At 44.0% G+C, this 15,397-nt stretch overlaps 1 protein-coding gene across 2 annotated transcripts in view; it reads right to left on the bottom strand.

Annotated features, from left to right (window-relative positions):
• The window catches only part of LOC130198196 (neuropilin-1a-like), a 71,515-nt gene that overhangs the window by 45,521 nt on the left and 10,597 nt on the right, over positions 1-15,397 (bottom strand). For both annotated transcript variants that reach the window (XM_056421337.1, XM_056421336.1), the window contains exon 3: positions 2,979-3,160. In XM_056421337.1, coding sequence (XP_056277312.1) covers positions 2,979-3,160 — 182 coding nt within the window. The remainder of the gene's footprint in view (positions 1-2,978; positions 3,161-15,397) is intronic.

Below are 15,397 nucleotides of genomic sequence, written 5' to 3' on the forward strand. Positions count from 1 at the left end.
GTCTCCTTCATACCTCCTTCATCCCTCTTTCATCCCTCCTTCATCCCTCTTTCATCCCTCCTTCATACCTCCTTCATGTCTCCTTCATACCTCCTTCATACCTCCTTCATGCCTCCTTCATGCCTCCTTCATGCATCCTTTATACCTCCTTTATACCTCCTTCATCCCTTCTTCATGCCTCATTCATGCCTCCTTCATACCTCCTTTATACCTTGTGCATACCTCCTTCATGTCTCCTTCATACCTCCTTCATGCCTCCTTCATGCATCCTTTATACCTCCTTTATACCTCCTTCATCCCTTCTTCATGCCTTATTCATGCCTCCTTCATACATCCTTCATGCATCCTTCATGCATCCTTTATACCTCCTTAATGTCTCCTTCATACCTCCTTCATACCTCCTTTATACCTTGTGCATACCTCCTTCATGCCTCCTTCATGCCTCCTTCATAACCAACATCAGAGGATGTTATTCATCCACTAACTACCTAACTACCGAAGCTGAGATCCACTTGCAGCCGAGGTGAAACCTCTCGTCCTCCTCGAGGTCCCTGATTGGTTGTCATGGAGCTTTTGGTCACATGATCCTCATCAACAGAGGTTTTTTTTCCAGGCAAAGTTCCTGAGTTAATTGTTCAGTAAGAACAAAACAACACGGGACCTCTTCCCCGACTCTTCCGGCACCGCACCCATCTCCAGAAAACAACACACACACACACACACACACACACACACACACACAGAGAAGTGAATGCGAAGGAAAGGGGCCTCCTTATCTCCTTTAGCATAAGGAACACTTGACCAAAGGAAAGGAAACAGTGCCGACCCACAATCCCTTGCGGCGGAGACATTTAAAGAGAAGAAATGAATTCCTGCTCCTCAGGAGTTCGTTTGACTTTAAATGTGCAGCTTTAACTTTAATTCCCTCATTTTCTATATTTGTTATGAAGAAAATCATTCATAAAAACAAACAAAACTTTTTTTTAAAACTATATCTTCACGAATGAAAGTCTTTATGAATTCTCCGGGAAAAGAAACAGGATGTTATTTTTATTATTATAATATTTTGGACTAAAGCTGTTTCCAAAGCGAACATTGACCTCTGATCTTAAACGGCGGTTAAAGAATTTGAAGAATGTCTTCTAAACCACACGGCGCTGGCTGCTTCAAGGGGTTTTCTTCCCGTAAATTACAAAAATAAAATACATTTTCACTCGTCTCTGCAGATAATTTAGGTTCACGTGCGACAGAGTGTATGTCATGTTATGTTATGTTATTTTATGTTATGCTATGGTAGTTGTTGTGTGGTGCCTTGTCCTAAGAATTTCAGTGCCCAGTCTGACCCTGTGTCATTCTGTGCATCTGACAATAAAAAAGACTTGTAACTTGACTTATTAAGATATATGTGAGAGGAACTGGGTGAACTGACCCTTTAAATTCCATTTTCAGACAGAAGGTGACTCCAGAACGTCCCCCCCCATCATATCCGCCCATTTCATAAAGAAAAGAACAGAAACCCGTCCCTCCTCTGAAATCTACTGGCTCCGTGACCCAGAATGCACTGCGAACGTACTACAAATCCCCAATTTGGTCATTATATCTTTGTGGAAAGCCGCATTTAAAGGGCCGGCGCTCCTTTTTTCCCCCCGAGCCGATACCCCGCTGACCTACTTCTGAAGATTTATTACAGCGACTCTCTAATATCATCCTGTCGCTCTGCTCCACTTTGCTCCCTGAAAGTATACCTGCAGATAGGTAAGGAACAGAAGCGTGTACTTTGTGTACATGCACACGCACACGCATGTGCCTTTCCATTACTTTCAACACGGCTGCTCCTGGGAACACCTATTCCTGGACCCTGGGATTCTGGGAATGGTTATTGCCCTCAGGGGTGCAAACAACCCGAGAAATGGAGAGGGGGGAACCTCAATAGCCCCCCCCCCACACACACACACACACACTTTTTTAAATTTTTTTATCTGATTGATATCTCCAGCTCTTATTGGTGGAAACCAAAGTGGCCACGGGGGAGACGCTCGAGTGGACCCGGGAGAGGAGGCGGGAGCAAAGTTCTCCTTCCTCCGCCGGCCTCGTGTTCATGGCGCCGTGTGCTGCGAGTCCCCTTGCGCCCCAACGGCATTCTGGGCATTTGAGCTTATGTAACTTCTTGCAGGCTTATTAGGTGAAAACCTTGGACTTTCATTCCATGAAAGGTTATTTTAGGATGCTGGCTTGAGCTTCGGAAGAGTGTGTGAGTGTGTGTGTGTGTGTGTGTGAAATTCACGTGGTCTGGATAGTTATTCAAACTTCCACAGTAAGCTTTCCTATATGCATACTTGTTAGTTTGATATCTTGTGTGCTTAATTTTTTTAGCATTTTTCTGCAACACGTGTTGATTTCAGGTCGTTTCTCTTTTCAAAATAAAATTACTTTGGTTTAGAAAAGAAAACCACGAGAAGAGATCGCCATCTGGGTGAAAATAACTAAATAACTTTGGATGTACGGATGTATTGTGTCCAATAAATCGACCTCGACTTGTTGCCGTCTTTATACTTTCTGGTTATTGATCACGTGGATGACATGAGTTTGGCTTCATACTCATGAAACTCGTTGTTTACACCCGTAACTGAAAAGATTCCCACAGCTTTTGGGAATAATTTGACGGTTTATCTCGGACATCTTTTGAGTGATCAGAAAACCAGAACTCTGCAGAACATACGGCGCCATATTTCACTTTTAAATCACAGACAGGACAGAAATTCCCCCCCAAATCCCAAAGTCTATTTGACTGGAACATGGAGAAGAAAAAAAATGCACCGAAGAAATTCCAATTAACTGCTGATGACACACCTGTGGAGACCTGGAGGAACGACACGCACCAACTCGGGCATTTCAGTGTGTGTGTGTGAGTGTGTGTGTGTGTGAGTGTGTGTGTGTGTGTGTGTGTGTGTGTGTGTGTGTGTGTGTGTGAGACGCACCTGTCTTGAAGACCTCGTAGCGGACGGAGAAGCCCGCCCCGTGCGTCTCGTAGTCCGAGACGAACTTGATGAGCAGCTGGCTGCCGCTGGAGATGATCGGAGACGGGGCGATCTTCCCGCAGAACTTCCCCAGCATGGGCGACAGCTCGTGGCCGCCGTTGTACACCTCCACGAAGTCGTACCTGGAGGAGGAGGAGGAGGAGGAGGTTCAGAATGGTGCCAGGATACAGAAGTGTTTGACACAATGTCTTTGGGTGAACATGAGCTCGTAATTATCGGTCTTTTGTGGAACCAGATACGGTGCCTTAAAGAACCAATTTCAAAAGTTCTTTGAGACCCCTTTATAGGTTCTTTGAAGAACTCTTTAAGGACGTTGTTCTTTAAAGAACCCTGGTTTGAAAGGTTCTTTGTGGAGGAACCAGAAATGTTGCCTTAAAGAACCATTTTTTAAGGTTCTTTGAGACACCTTTATATGTTATTGAAGAACTCTTTAAGAAAATGGTTCTTTAAAGAACCCTGGTTTGAAAGGTTCTTTGTGGAGGAACCAGAAACGGTGCCTTAAAGAACCATTTTTTAAGGTTCTTTGAGACACCTTTATCGGTTCTTTGAAGAACTCTTTAAGGAAATGGTTCTTTAGAGAACCCTGGTTTGAGAGGTTCTTTGTGGAACCAGATATGGTTCTTCTATGGCATCACTCTGAAGAACCATTTTCGGTTCCAGGTGGCTCCTTCATGGTTCTGTGTGCGGACGTTGAACATCTGCACGGGTAAATGTCGTGTTTTTCACTCATCAAAAAAAACTAAATCATAATTTTTTTCAAGCACTGGTAGATTTGGAGATTCTGGTTTTTTTTTCAGTCGTGCAAAAAAAACATCCAAAACACAGATGTGGCTGTTTATTTTTCTATTTATGTCTAAATGTCAGAAAACCTGCATTAAAACATAATATTGTCTTCATGTAAGTAATGAACTGGGAACGTTTCATCACGATATCGTTACGTTTATTTTGACCCGAATTCACCAAAATGTACGTGACAACAAAACAAAAGCGTTTTCCTCTAAATGAACACCGTGTACGTTTAGATAAAAACATCGTTCACATATTTAAACATGCATATCAAGAAAACTTGTATCTTATGTAAGTGTAATCAACTTTCCACCAGCGCCGGTGTTACAAACTGGTCGCCATCAAGATGCATTGTGGGAAATGTCGGATGAAATTGTTTCCAGCTGGATTTAGTTTGCTTTTCGGGAGAGAGAAAGATAAAAAAACACGTCTTCATCTTATAATGAGGATGTAAACTCAGTAAATAACACATCAGAATTTAAGGAGGGAACTCAATGTACCCTCCCCCCCCCCCCCCCCCACACACACACACACACACACCATAAGTGGTGTGTGTCCCCCTTCCTACGACATGTGGCTCTGAGGGATCACATGAAGGCATTTAAATATTGCATCGAGGTCAGACGATCTATAAATATAAATATACAAATATAGACACGAGAAGACGAAAAAAAACATGAACGAAGTTGCGCCCTAATTGCCGTGTCATCGTTTTTGGACGACGTTTCTCTCTCAGCCTTTTCAGACTCTCAGGCCGGAGGTTTGTTTTCTTCCTTTCTGTCACGATAATTGAATAGCATGCGATAGTCCCTCTACCCCCACCCCCCCCCACACACACACACACTGCAGGACTTGTTCAGTCGTACCCACGTCACAGACGTGTTTGGGCTTTTGACTCTCACGTCTTCTTCAACTATATTTCTGCATATCTTCATAATCGCTGTACCGATCTGGCCCTCTCCTTGTTTTGGGGACAGTTCTTTCTATTCTTGCACAACATCTCTCAAAAGCACCTTTTCTTTTTTTAAAAATTAATTTCTGGCCGGACAAATAAATGTTCCGTCGTATATGTGGAAAAATGCTCACTAAAAAAAATAAAAAAATAAGCAGACCTGACGTAACCAGACATAAGACACTGAGTCGCCTAGAAGGAACGCTAATGTCGCTGGCGGCTAACAACGTTAGCTCGCTGTCGGGCGGAGCTTCTCAAAGAGTCTTTCCATTGAGACCCATTGGGAGGTTTTTTTGGTGCTATTTCTTCCTTAAAATCTTGATTTACTGGTGTGTGTTTTTCTCTCTCCCTCTGGTGGACATTTGGGGAATTACATTTGGAGAATTACGCTTTTCCCCCAAACAGCTTCCGATCATGTTCCAATCATACATCGTAGACACAGGTACAGGGAGAGACTCAGGCTTAAGCGTCTTGCTCAAGGACACCTCGACTAGGGCGGGGATTGAACCTCCACCCCACTGATTGAAAGACGGAGCTGCTGACCACTGACCCGCAGTCAGTCCAGAGTATAGCGTGTTTCTCAAACGTCACAGAAAAAAACGTGACGTGTTTTGCCAGTGAGCTTCACGTTCTGCGAGACAAAAGGTCACGGACATTTTTTCCCCGATATCGTTTCGCCCGTCCGGAGCGTCGCAGGAAAAGGACGAAGAGCTCAGACGAACCCGCGCTGAGGCCTTCAGGAGCGACACCTGTCGACGTCTGAGGCCTCAACCCAACGCGTCCTTCAACCATATTATATTGTCTCCTCACCTTATTAATCATCACCATATGTCAAGAATTCAATCTGGATTTGGACTGTAAATGTTTACGGGAACCAGATGTTTAAAAATGACCCACAAAGGCTTTTTTCACAAGCCGGGAATTCATGTTGCCGATGACCAAAGAGACCAAAAAGAAATAAATTAATCCGGAGAAGCATTCTTAAAATAAATATGGCATGGCACGATGTTTTTTTAGTTTGTATTCCATGTTTTTTGTTTGTTTTTATTCCATGTTTTTTAGTTTTTATTCCATGTCTTTTAGTTTTTATTCCATGTTTCTTGGTTATATTCCATGTCTTTGTCTCACGGATGTCTTTCCTTCCCCACATGGAGAGATTCCCCTGCAGGTGAAACTGGACGATGAACACGAGGCCTCCGGGTCCTTCTGTCTTCCTCCGGTCTCTCTGGGAGTGAAGACTCAGACAGGAAGTGGAGCCCCCCCCCCCCCCCCCCAGTAACACTAATAGAATAGTTGGCGCTGATGTTTATTGAGGAGCGGCTAATCATTGAAATGTGAAAAAGCTCTAAAAGGTCCGACCGCCTCGCACGCAGACAAACAACGGTTCTTAAATGGTTCTTTAAGAGGCTTTGAGGTTCTACAAAGAACCATCACCTACTGGAGAACCATTTATTTCGTTTGAGGCACCATTATAGGTTCTTTGAAGAACTCTTTCAAAAAAAGGTTAAAGAACCCTGGTTTGAAAGGTTCTCTGTGGAGCCAGAAAGGGTGCTTAAAAAAAAGTAAGGTTCCTTCAGACACCTTTATAGGTTCTTTGAAGAACTATTTAAGGAAATGGTTCTTTACAGAACCCTAGTTTGAAAGGTTCTTTGTGGAACCAAAAATGGTGCCTTGAAGAACCATGTTTTGAAGGTTCTTTGAGGCACCTTTATAGGTTCTTTGAGGAACTCTTAAAGGAAATGTTTTTTTAGAGAACCCTGGTTTGAGAGGTTATCTGTGGAACCAGAAATGGTTCCTCTCTGGCGTCACTCTGAGGAACCATATTCGGTTCCAGACGTCTCCTTCATGTTCCTGCGTAGTCGTCGATAACTTTAATCTCTTATCGGTTGAGTCGCTTTCGTGCGCAACTGTTTTAGTGAAAAACTCAACCAAAGGAAACGTAAAGAAGTTCAGGAATAAACCCCGAAAAACAAAATGGCGTCAGCGGGCGATCGCGAAGCGGCTCCTCGGAGACGCGGCGTGAAGATGAAGGAAAGCGTCCCGGCAGCACCGGCGTCCCGCGGGTCTGTTAATTAACCGGCCCGCAAATTATCAAAGTTCACATCATCAAAGTTAATGAACAGACAACAAGCGGCGAAGCTTTCACACGGCGCCGCGAGACATGGACTCAAAGGGCGTCGACAAGTCTCCGTGAGCCGGCGGGGACGTTAGAGGCCACGCCCCCCCCCCCCCCCCCCCGTCTCACAGAGGCTCATAAAACAAGAGCCATGGGGAGAGAGAAAGAGAGAGACTGAAAGAGCGAGAGAGAGAGATGGAGAGAGCAAGAGAGAGAGAGAGACTGAAAGAGCGAGAGAGAGAGATGGAGAGAGCAAGAGAGCGAGAGAGAGACAGAAAGAGAGCCAGAGAGCGAGATGGAGTGTGTGTCTGTGTGTCTGTGTGTGTGTGTGTCTGTGAGTGTGTGTGTGTGAGTGTGCGTCTGTGAGTGTGTGTGTCTATGTGTGTGTTTGTGAGTGTGTGTGAGTGTGTGAGTGTGTGTGTGAGTGTGTGTGTGTGTCTGTGTGTGTGTGTGTGTGTGAGTGTGTCTGTGTGTGTGTGAGTGTGAGTGTGTGTGTGTGTGTGTCTGTGAGTGCGTGAGTGTGTGTGTGTGAGTGTGTCTGTGTGTGTGAGTGTGAGTGTGTGAGTGTGTGTGTGTGTCTGAGTGTGTGTGTGTGAGTGTGAGTGTGTGAGTGTGTGTGTGTGTCTGAGTGTGTCTGAGTGTGAGTGTGTGAGTGTGTGTGTGTGTCTGTGAGTGCGTGTGTGTGTCTGTGAGTGTGTGTGTGTGTCTGTGTTTGTTTGTGTGTGAATGCGTGTGTGTGTGTGTGTCTGTGAGTGCGTGTGTGTGTGTGTGTGTCTGTGAGTGTGTGTGTGTGTGTGTGTGTGTGTGTGTCTGCAGATGGCTGCACTCGCTCACTCAGCCACTCCAGTCGGTGTTTACCGAGACGGGCCGGTTAATGAAGCGGGGCCAGTGTCTTCACTCTGGAGGAGGAGGAGGAGGAGGAGAGCCGCCCGGTCTGCAGCCTCCTCCTCCTCCTCCACCCGGCGCTCAGTAACCACACCGTCCGTGAGCGGATGCCTTGCTCAAGGGTCACCTCCCCATTTCATACCGTCACAATACTTCAACATATATTGTAATTTTTATAGTATTGCGATTCGATATTTTGATTTATAGCAACTTTGAACATTGGGAAAAAGTTGATTCGTCCACTTTGAGGGACTTTTACTTTGAAAAATGTCCAAATTGAAACAGTGTTTCCACACTTTACTTCATTTGTCATTAAAATAGTTTAAAAAGAATAGAAGAAAACAACAAATAAAATGCTTTAAGTTTATAAAACTGCAGCGATGCTCATCAAGGTCACCTCTCAATTGTCATCGTTGGCGTTCTGTGCCCTGGGCTTTGCCTCGCAGGCTTTATTCCATAACCAACTGATTGATGGATAAAACCTACTTTGACTTCATGTTTTCCAGATAATAAAGAAACCCTCAACAGTGATTTCCATAACGGCTGATTATAAAAATAATAGAGTAAAGAGCCTTTAAATGCAAAACACTCGCCTTTAAATATTATATATCTGGGCCTTTTATTGTGAAAGGAAGGGAGTGAACAGAGTAATAAAATTTGCTGTTGTTTCAGTATAATAATAATAATATTTTTTGTCGAGTAAATAATACGAGAAAAAGACAAGAGTTTGAAAAAATATATATTATTATTTATTATTATTATATTATATAAGTTTATTTTTAGAGAGAATAAAAAAATAAAAATAAAACTCTTGACACAGTAAGTAAGTGGCGTTGACCGTGTTGCACACAACTCAACACAGATGGAGACGCGGAAGATTATCTCCTAAAATAGGTCCAGACCGGGAAGAGGGAACGCTCTCACAGCGCCGCATTCCTACCCGGCTACCGGAGGACGAGCTCACGAGCCGACGCCCTCAAACACAACGGCTTGAGGACATGTGACACACACACACACACACACACACACACACTTGGCTAACTTCTCAACACACATCTGGAAGGTATCAGGGGGTCTGGGCTGTTGTTATGTTCGCCTCTTGAAAAGCAGAGATACAGTTGGGCGTGACACAGTGTTTCTGCAGAGTCACACCTCCCTCCCTCTCTCCCTCTCTCTCTCATCCATTCATTCCACCCCCGTCTGTTGTTTTTTCCGTCTGTCTGCTCTCTCCGACTTCCTCTCCAGACATTCAAAGATTCCACCGCCGCCGAACTTCTCTGGAAAACCGGTTTTGGCTTTGAAATAGCAGAAAACGTTCCACTTTGTGACCCCCCCCCCCCCCCCCCCCCAAACCCAGATTAGTCAGGGGGCTTAAAGTTTGATCAAGTACTGTCATGTACTTTCTACCCAGAATGCCTTTCAACAAGGAAGAACAAACACACGATAACTAGTTGCTGACAGAAAGGCCAACAGTGCCAATAACACACATTCAGAAGAAGGGAGTCTTCCCTCGGCCCAGACAACAAGCCGGCAGCCGTTTGAGGGGAACTCCTCGTCTGTGACTTCCTGTTTCCAGTTGTTTTTGGTGTGAAAGCGCTGACAGGTAACTTCTTAAATGACTCAGCGCCGCACAGTTTGCACAAACGGCATGAAGTTACTCGAGAGACGACGCACGTTCTCCACCTCCCACCAGAGAGGCGCGAGTCCAGCTTCATTTGAGTCAAAGTGCTTGTGAACCAACGCAGTGCGGTTGTGTTCACGAGTGTTTCTATGTTTACATGCTGCGTCTTTGCTCAACGTCGTGTATACGACTTTAAATATTTGGAATTTTTATTGTTGTTTGTTTGCCGTTTCTCTCCCGTGAAGCAGTTTATAAACTATTACGATAACACGGTTGCTTTGAGACTCTTTTGTGCACATATATTACCATTAAAAAAATGTAGTGTGTACATTTAAAAGTTTCCTGTGAGCCAATCAAATTCAACCGTCTGTCAGCCTGCTACTGTGTGGACCTCCTCAAAGGTTGAACGGTCAGCATGTTACGGGGTCAACACATAATTTAGTTGATCTTTGGGTTCAACATCATCCGTAATATGGGAGTTGACAGTCTATCCAAGACAATATTCTCTTTGTCTCCTCCGAGACAATCAGACACACTGTCGTCCTTTTTGAAGACAACTTTTATCATCCGGTCCCGACCCCAAAAAATACAATCCTAAACCTCAAATGTAATGGTCGACGTGCTTTGAATCCAGTTGGAAAGTGAGTCCTAGAAATGTAGGTGCATATTTGAGTCCCCACATTGTCAGAAATACAAGCACACACACACAACAACACTCACACTCTCAGAAGAGAAGCCAAAGACGACAATGTTCTGATTTTGCTCGATTTCAGATAAGCTCGTCCTGACCAGTCGTTCTGAGCTCTTCTGGGAAGCTACAGATGGCTCGTGTGTGTGTGTGTGTGTGTGTGTGTGTGTGTGTGTCTGAGCAGAACACACACTACGACGCCACCTGCCATCACACACACACCAGTCCATCACTCCCCGTTTCTCACCTCCCCCGTATTAACCGAAAAAAATCTACATCATCTCCCTCTGGCTGTCTGGCTGGCTGACTCACACACACACACACACACACACACACACACACACACACACACACACACACACTTAAATGCAGCTCACATTGTCTTCCCACAAGCAAAACCCTTCAGCAGTTTCCTGCAACCACAACTATTTCCATAACTACTCACTTTTATTATTCATGAAAAGATCCCAGTTGGTACTTCGGTGCTTGCGAGGACCTACTTTCTGTAAGTGTTACGAGCCACTGGATGTGATGCAGCCCCGTATTCATATTTTTATGGCACGCTACGGCTTCTCAAAGCACTCTGGGATAGCGGGCGGGTTTGAGCTCCGACACAGGAACAGAGGGAGGGGGTGACTGTTGCGGATGAGGTCGTAATGTAAACGGTCGGAGGAACTGGCAAGTCGCTTATTTACACAATGAAGGCTAACGGGAAATACCTGCTCCCTCAAAACTAGCGTGATTTAATTAGTTGTCTTGAGGCGACTGTGTGTCCGTCTTTCAATCAGGGGGTTGGCGGTTCAATACCCGCCCTCATCGATGTGTCCTGAAGACACTTAACCCTGAGTCGCTCCCTGTATCTGTGTCTACGGTGTAAATGTAAGATGTTTGCAAGTCGCTTCGGATAAAAGCGTCAGTTAAATTTTATGTAAGATATGTGCTCTACTTGTTGCCGTGGATACCGAGGTTAGCATCCTGTGTGCTGTGCGTGGTTGGGTTTAGCCAACAAAAAGATAAAGTTATGTCTTTGAATCCATGCTGATAATCTAAAACATTGCTGCAGTAGTTAAACATCATCTTTCTCTTTAGTGCCACTAACATTTATTCACGTTATATAGTGTCTACGAGTGTATTTAGCATCGCAAGTGAAAGAATTGTAGGGGGTAGAAATAAATACGTTGTCCGTTAACATTTTAGTGATGTATTCAGGAATAACTTTTTCTTATTATGTTGATTTAAAAAATCCTTTTAATTAATATAATAAGGATGGTCTGGTCCTCATTGCATTTCCATTTAAATGTATTTGCTTTGCAAAAATTGTTATATACTGTATATATGTAATTGCAACGAGACAGGCTTGGCTTGTGAGTTGTGTCCCTTCCAATGAGAAGAACCAAGTCTATAGAAAAGTTAATGTCTAAAACCAAGTCTAAACCCATTGTGTAAAATAGTCCTCACTGTCCACATGAAAACAGCGGTCCCCACAGAGACATAAATACAAGAACACACACACACATTTATGTTTGCAGAGATACTCATTCGAGCCGTGAGCACTCATTAAAAGCAATGTTCCTCGTATACACAAAGTACACACACTCACTTTTACTAGTGCCACCCACCCACACACACACACACACACACACACACTTCATGTTATGTGTTTTGTGTTTATTATCAGAAGCATTAACAAACAAAAACATCCAAACCTTGATTACGTGAAGCATTATTTGTTGAACCCAGTAACCAGAGGACGCTTCTGGAAATGAAAACGTTTCCAAGCGGATCCTCATTAAAACGAGAATAGCGACACAAATTCCCCAATTTCTGGGTCCTCAAAAAAAAAAAATTGGGCCGAGCAAGCCAAAGAATTAACGTCCTCATCCTTCATCTCGGCGGCGATGATACGAAACCACGGACGCACAATCCTGCTGGGAAATTAAAACGGAGACGGGGAGGAGGTGGAATTTGTTCTCATTTAGGAACAGACACACACACACACACACACTCTCTCTCTTTCTTAGACAGTTTAAGGACCCTGAAGGATGAAATGAGATTCCGTTGCTACGTCCGTGGGGTTTAATGTGGGAAAGTTGAGACCGAACGCCAAAGTCGTCATTTTGGGAGCGCAGACGTTTTTTTTTACGACTACTCAAGTGTTTTTGGAGACAAAGACACAAATAAAACCAGGAGTGATTGCGACGTTATCCTCGTCTGCTTGACAATGTGTGTCACGACATTCGGAGTCAGTGGTCCTGGCAAAAAAACACACACCAAAACACAAAAAGGGGCGTGTCTTCATCTGAGTTGAAGAGGAAGGCCGAATGTCTCCGTCTGAACCCAAGAAGGAAAAAGAAAATCCCCTTCAGTCAGGCGCTCCTCATCCTCACCGAGCTCTCCGGAGGGAGTTAGGGGCAAAGAAATGAACACGTGTCACTTCCACTGCACGTCCACATGCAGGCGGCCTCTCGACACGCTGCTCTGCATTCACACAGGGGTCACGCAGAGGTCACGCAGGGGTCACGCAGAGGTCACACGGAGGTCACACGGAGGTCACACGTGACGGTAATCAGCAAACGTTTGAGAAGCCCTGAAGGGAGTGAGGCGACTTTGGCAGTGAAAGAGTTGAGTTGACAGACAGGCAGAGAGAGAGAGTCAGACATACATACAGACAGACAGTCAGACATACAGGCAGACATACAGACAGACAGTCAGACAGACAGGCAGATAGACATACAGACAGATAGACAGACAGGCAGACAGACAGATAGTCAGACAGACAGACAGGCAGACAGACAGTCAGTCAGACATACAGACAGACAGACAGACAGACAGGCAGACAGACAGACAGGCAGACAGACAGACAGACAGGCAGACAGGCAGACAGACAGTCAGACAGGCAGACAGACAGACAGGCAGACAGACAGACAGTCAGACAGACAGACAGACAGGCAGACAGACAGACAGACAGACAGTCAGACAGGCAGACAGACAGGCAGACAGACAGACAGACAGACAGGCAGACAGACAGACAGACATACAGACAGGCAGACAGACAGACAGGCAGACAGACAGTCAGACATGCAGACAGACAGACAGACAGACAGACAGGCAGACAGACAGGCAGACAGACAGACAGACAGACAGACAGACAGACAGACATACAGACAGGCAGACAGACAGACAGGCAGACAGACAGAAACGGAGGCAGGCAGCAAGTTAAAGCTGTTGGAGCTCGTATAGAAGTCTTTATTTCCAGAGAGCGATGACATCATCAGAGCTGCTGAGACCCAACGAGCTGCTCTGAGACGGGAACCGGCCGAGAGACAAAAGAAGTTTTTCAGTCACACAAAATAAAAACTCCAAATGAAATGAGTCATCTGTCCTCAGAGGATCGCTGGTCTCGTAGCTCCAGGCTAACGCGTTAGCATCACGGCCGACTGGAGACAAGCACCAACAAACAGCGACACACGTCACTGTCACTGAGAGCTGGGATGAAATAAAGACTTGAACGTCGGCATAAAGATGACGATGCTGCTGTTTTGCATTCTGCAAATATATATATATATATATATATATATATATATATTGTTTTGTCACATGTTTTTTTTCCCTTTCTCGCACTGCGACGATAAATGATTCTTTAATCTTGCTTAAATTTGCACACTCTGTAAAATATAATGAAAAGCATGGCGACGTTACATTTCTAGAGCTGGCGGAGTATCTGAGGCGCGCTTTTCTTTTTTATACACTATTTATATTTTGCCCTTTCTGCACTTTTTATATATTCTACGTGTTACATTATGTTTGTCTCACAGCTTGACTAACTTTAACACATTAAAACATTCCCGCTGATTTCACCCATCCGACACAATAAAGCAAAAACATGTTTTTCATAATAAAAGCCCTTCTTTTTTTTTAGCTAAGTGCTTCTTCCTGTTAATTTACAGCAGGAGTCCAATGCAGACATTTCTACTGGTAATTGAGAGCAGCAACATTTGAGTGAAAACACCACCGCCCACTCCTTCATTTTGGTAAGCACTATATTAAAGTGATGGCCAAGAAGCACTCAACACTTGACTAACACACCCGTTTCCTGCATTTCCTTCAGTCAGCAGTCTGACTCAAAATAACTGTGAGCTCATGACACGGATGTGGGTCATCAGACTAAAGATATATATATATATATATATATTATATAATGAAATATAGAAATATATATATATATATAAACATATATTATACATTTATATATTATATATTATTGTTATATTAATATTATATATTAATCATATTAATATATAATGTTATATATTATATAATATAATATATATATATATATACTATATATATATAATTATATATATCATAATTAATAATAATATATAATAACATTAATATTATATATTATATATACTATATATTGTATATTATATATAGTATATATATTATATATATTATATATTATACTATAAATACATATATATATATATATATGTGTGTGTGTATGTATCTTACATCCACGGAGGAGCGCTTCATTTCTGTTTGTATGCATATCGCTGTGTGTGTGTGTGTGTGTGTGTGTGTGCGGGCCTCCCACACGTTTTTATCTGCTCATCATCTGCCCACAAGGTGTGTGTGTGTGTGTGTGTGTGTGTGTATCTTCTACATACATGTCTCGATGGGAGGTCACCCTGGGGCGTCTCTACCCAGACAGATACGACGCATTCCTCGACGAGCCGGGAGAGAAAGAGACTTTATTGTCTCCTCCGTGCTGCTAATGAACGGCCATTTTTTTTGTTGCATGCTTGACATGGGGGAGGGGGGGGGAGACAAAGGTCAAAAGACAGCGTGACCTCCTGACCGACCTCCTCGCCTCGTATGCCCGGCGGTGAGCCGTCGGAAAAAAAAAGCGTGACATTGAGCTTTCACGGGGGCCCTTTAAGAGGCAGATTTTTGGGAATCCGATGAACAAAAAGGAAGTCACGGTCATTTAGGAACGGTGGACTTTGACCTTTTGACGACTCTCAAACCGGGAGGCCCGTTCTCGTTTCCAGGACGACGCACGCCGGACGCTTCGTAGCTTCTCCTTCATCTGTGTGAGACTTCCAGACGCTCCCACGGTGTGTGGGCGTGGTCTGAAGGACCTTCAACCAGGAGACCGGGGTTCGTGTTTATCTTCATTTTTTTTGCATCTCTCTTTTCGTCTACTTAAAAAAAAACTCTAGGCAAAATAAAGGCAACGCCATATCACATCCATGCAACACAATACATGTAAAGGTTTGTTAAGCCTGAAGTTCATGGAATGGAAGAC

This window comes from Pseudoliparis swirei, chromosome 8 (genome assembly GCF_029220125.1).
Source record: "Pseudoliparis swirei isolate HS2019 ecotype Mariana Trench chromosome 8, NWPU_hadal_v1, whole genome shotgun sequence".
NCBI classification, from domain to species: Eukaryota; Metazoa; Chordata; class Actinopteri; order Perciformes; family Liparidae; genus Pseudoliparis; species Pseudoliparis swirei.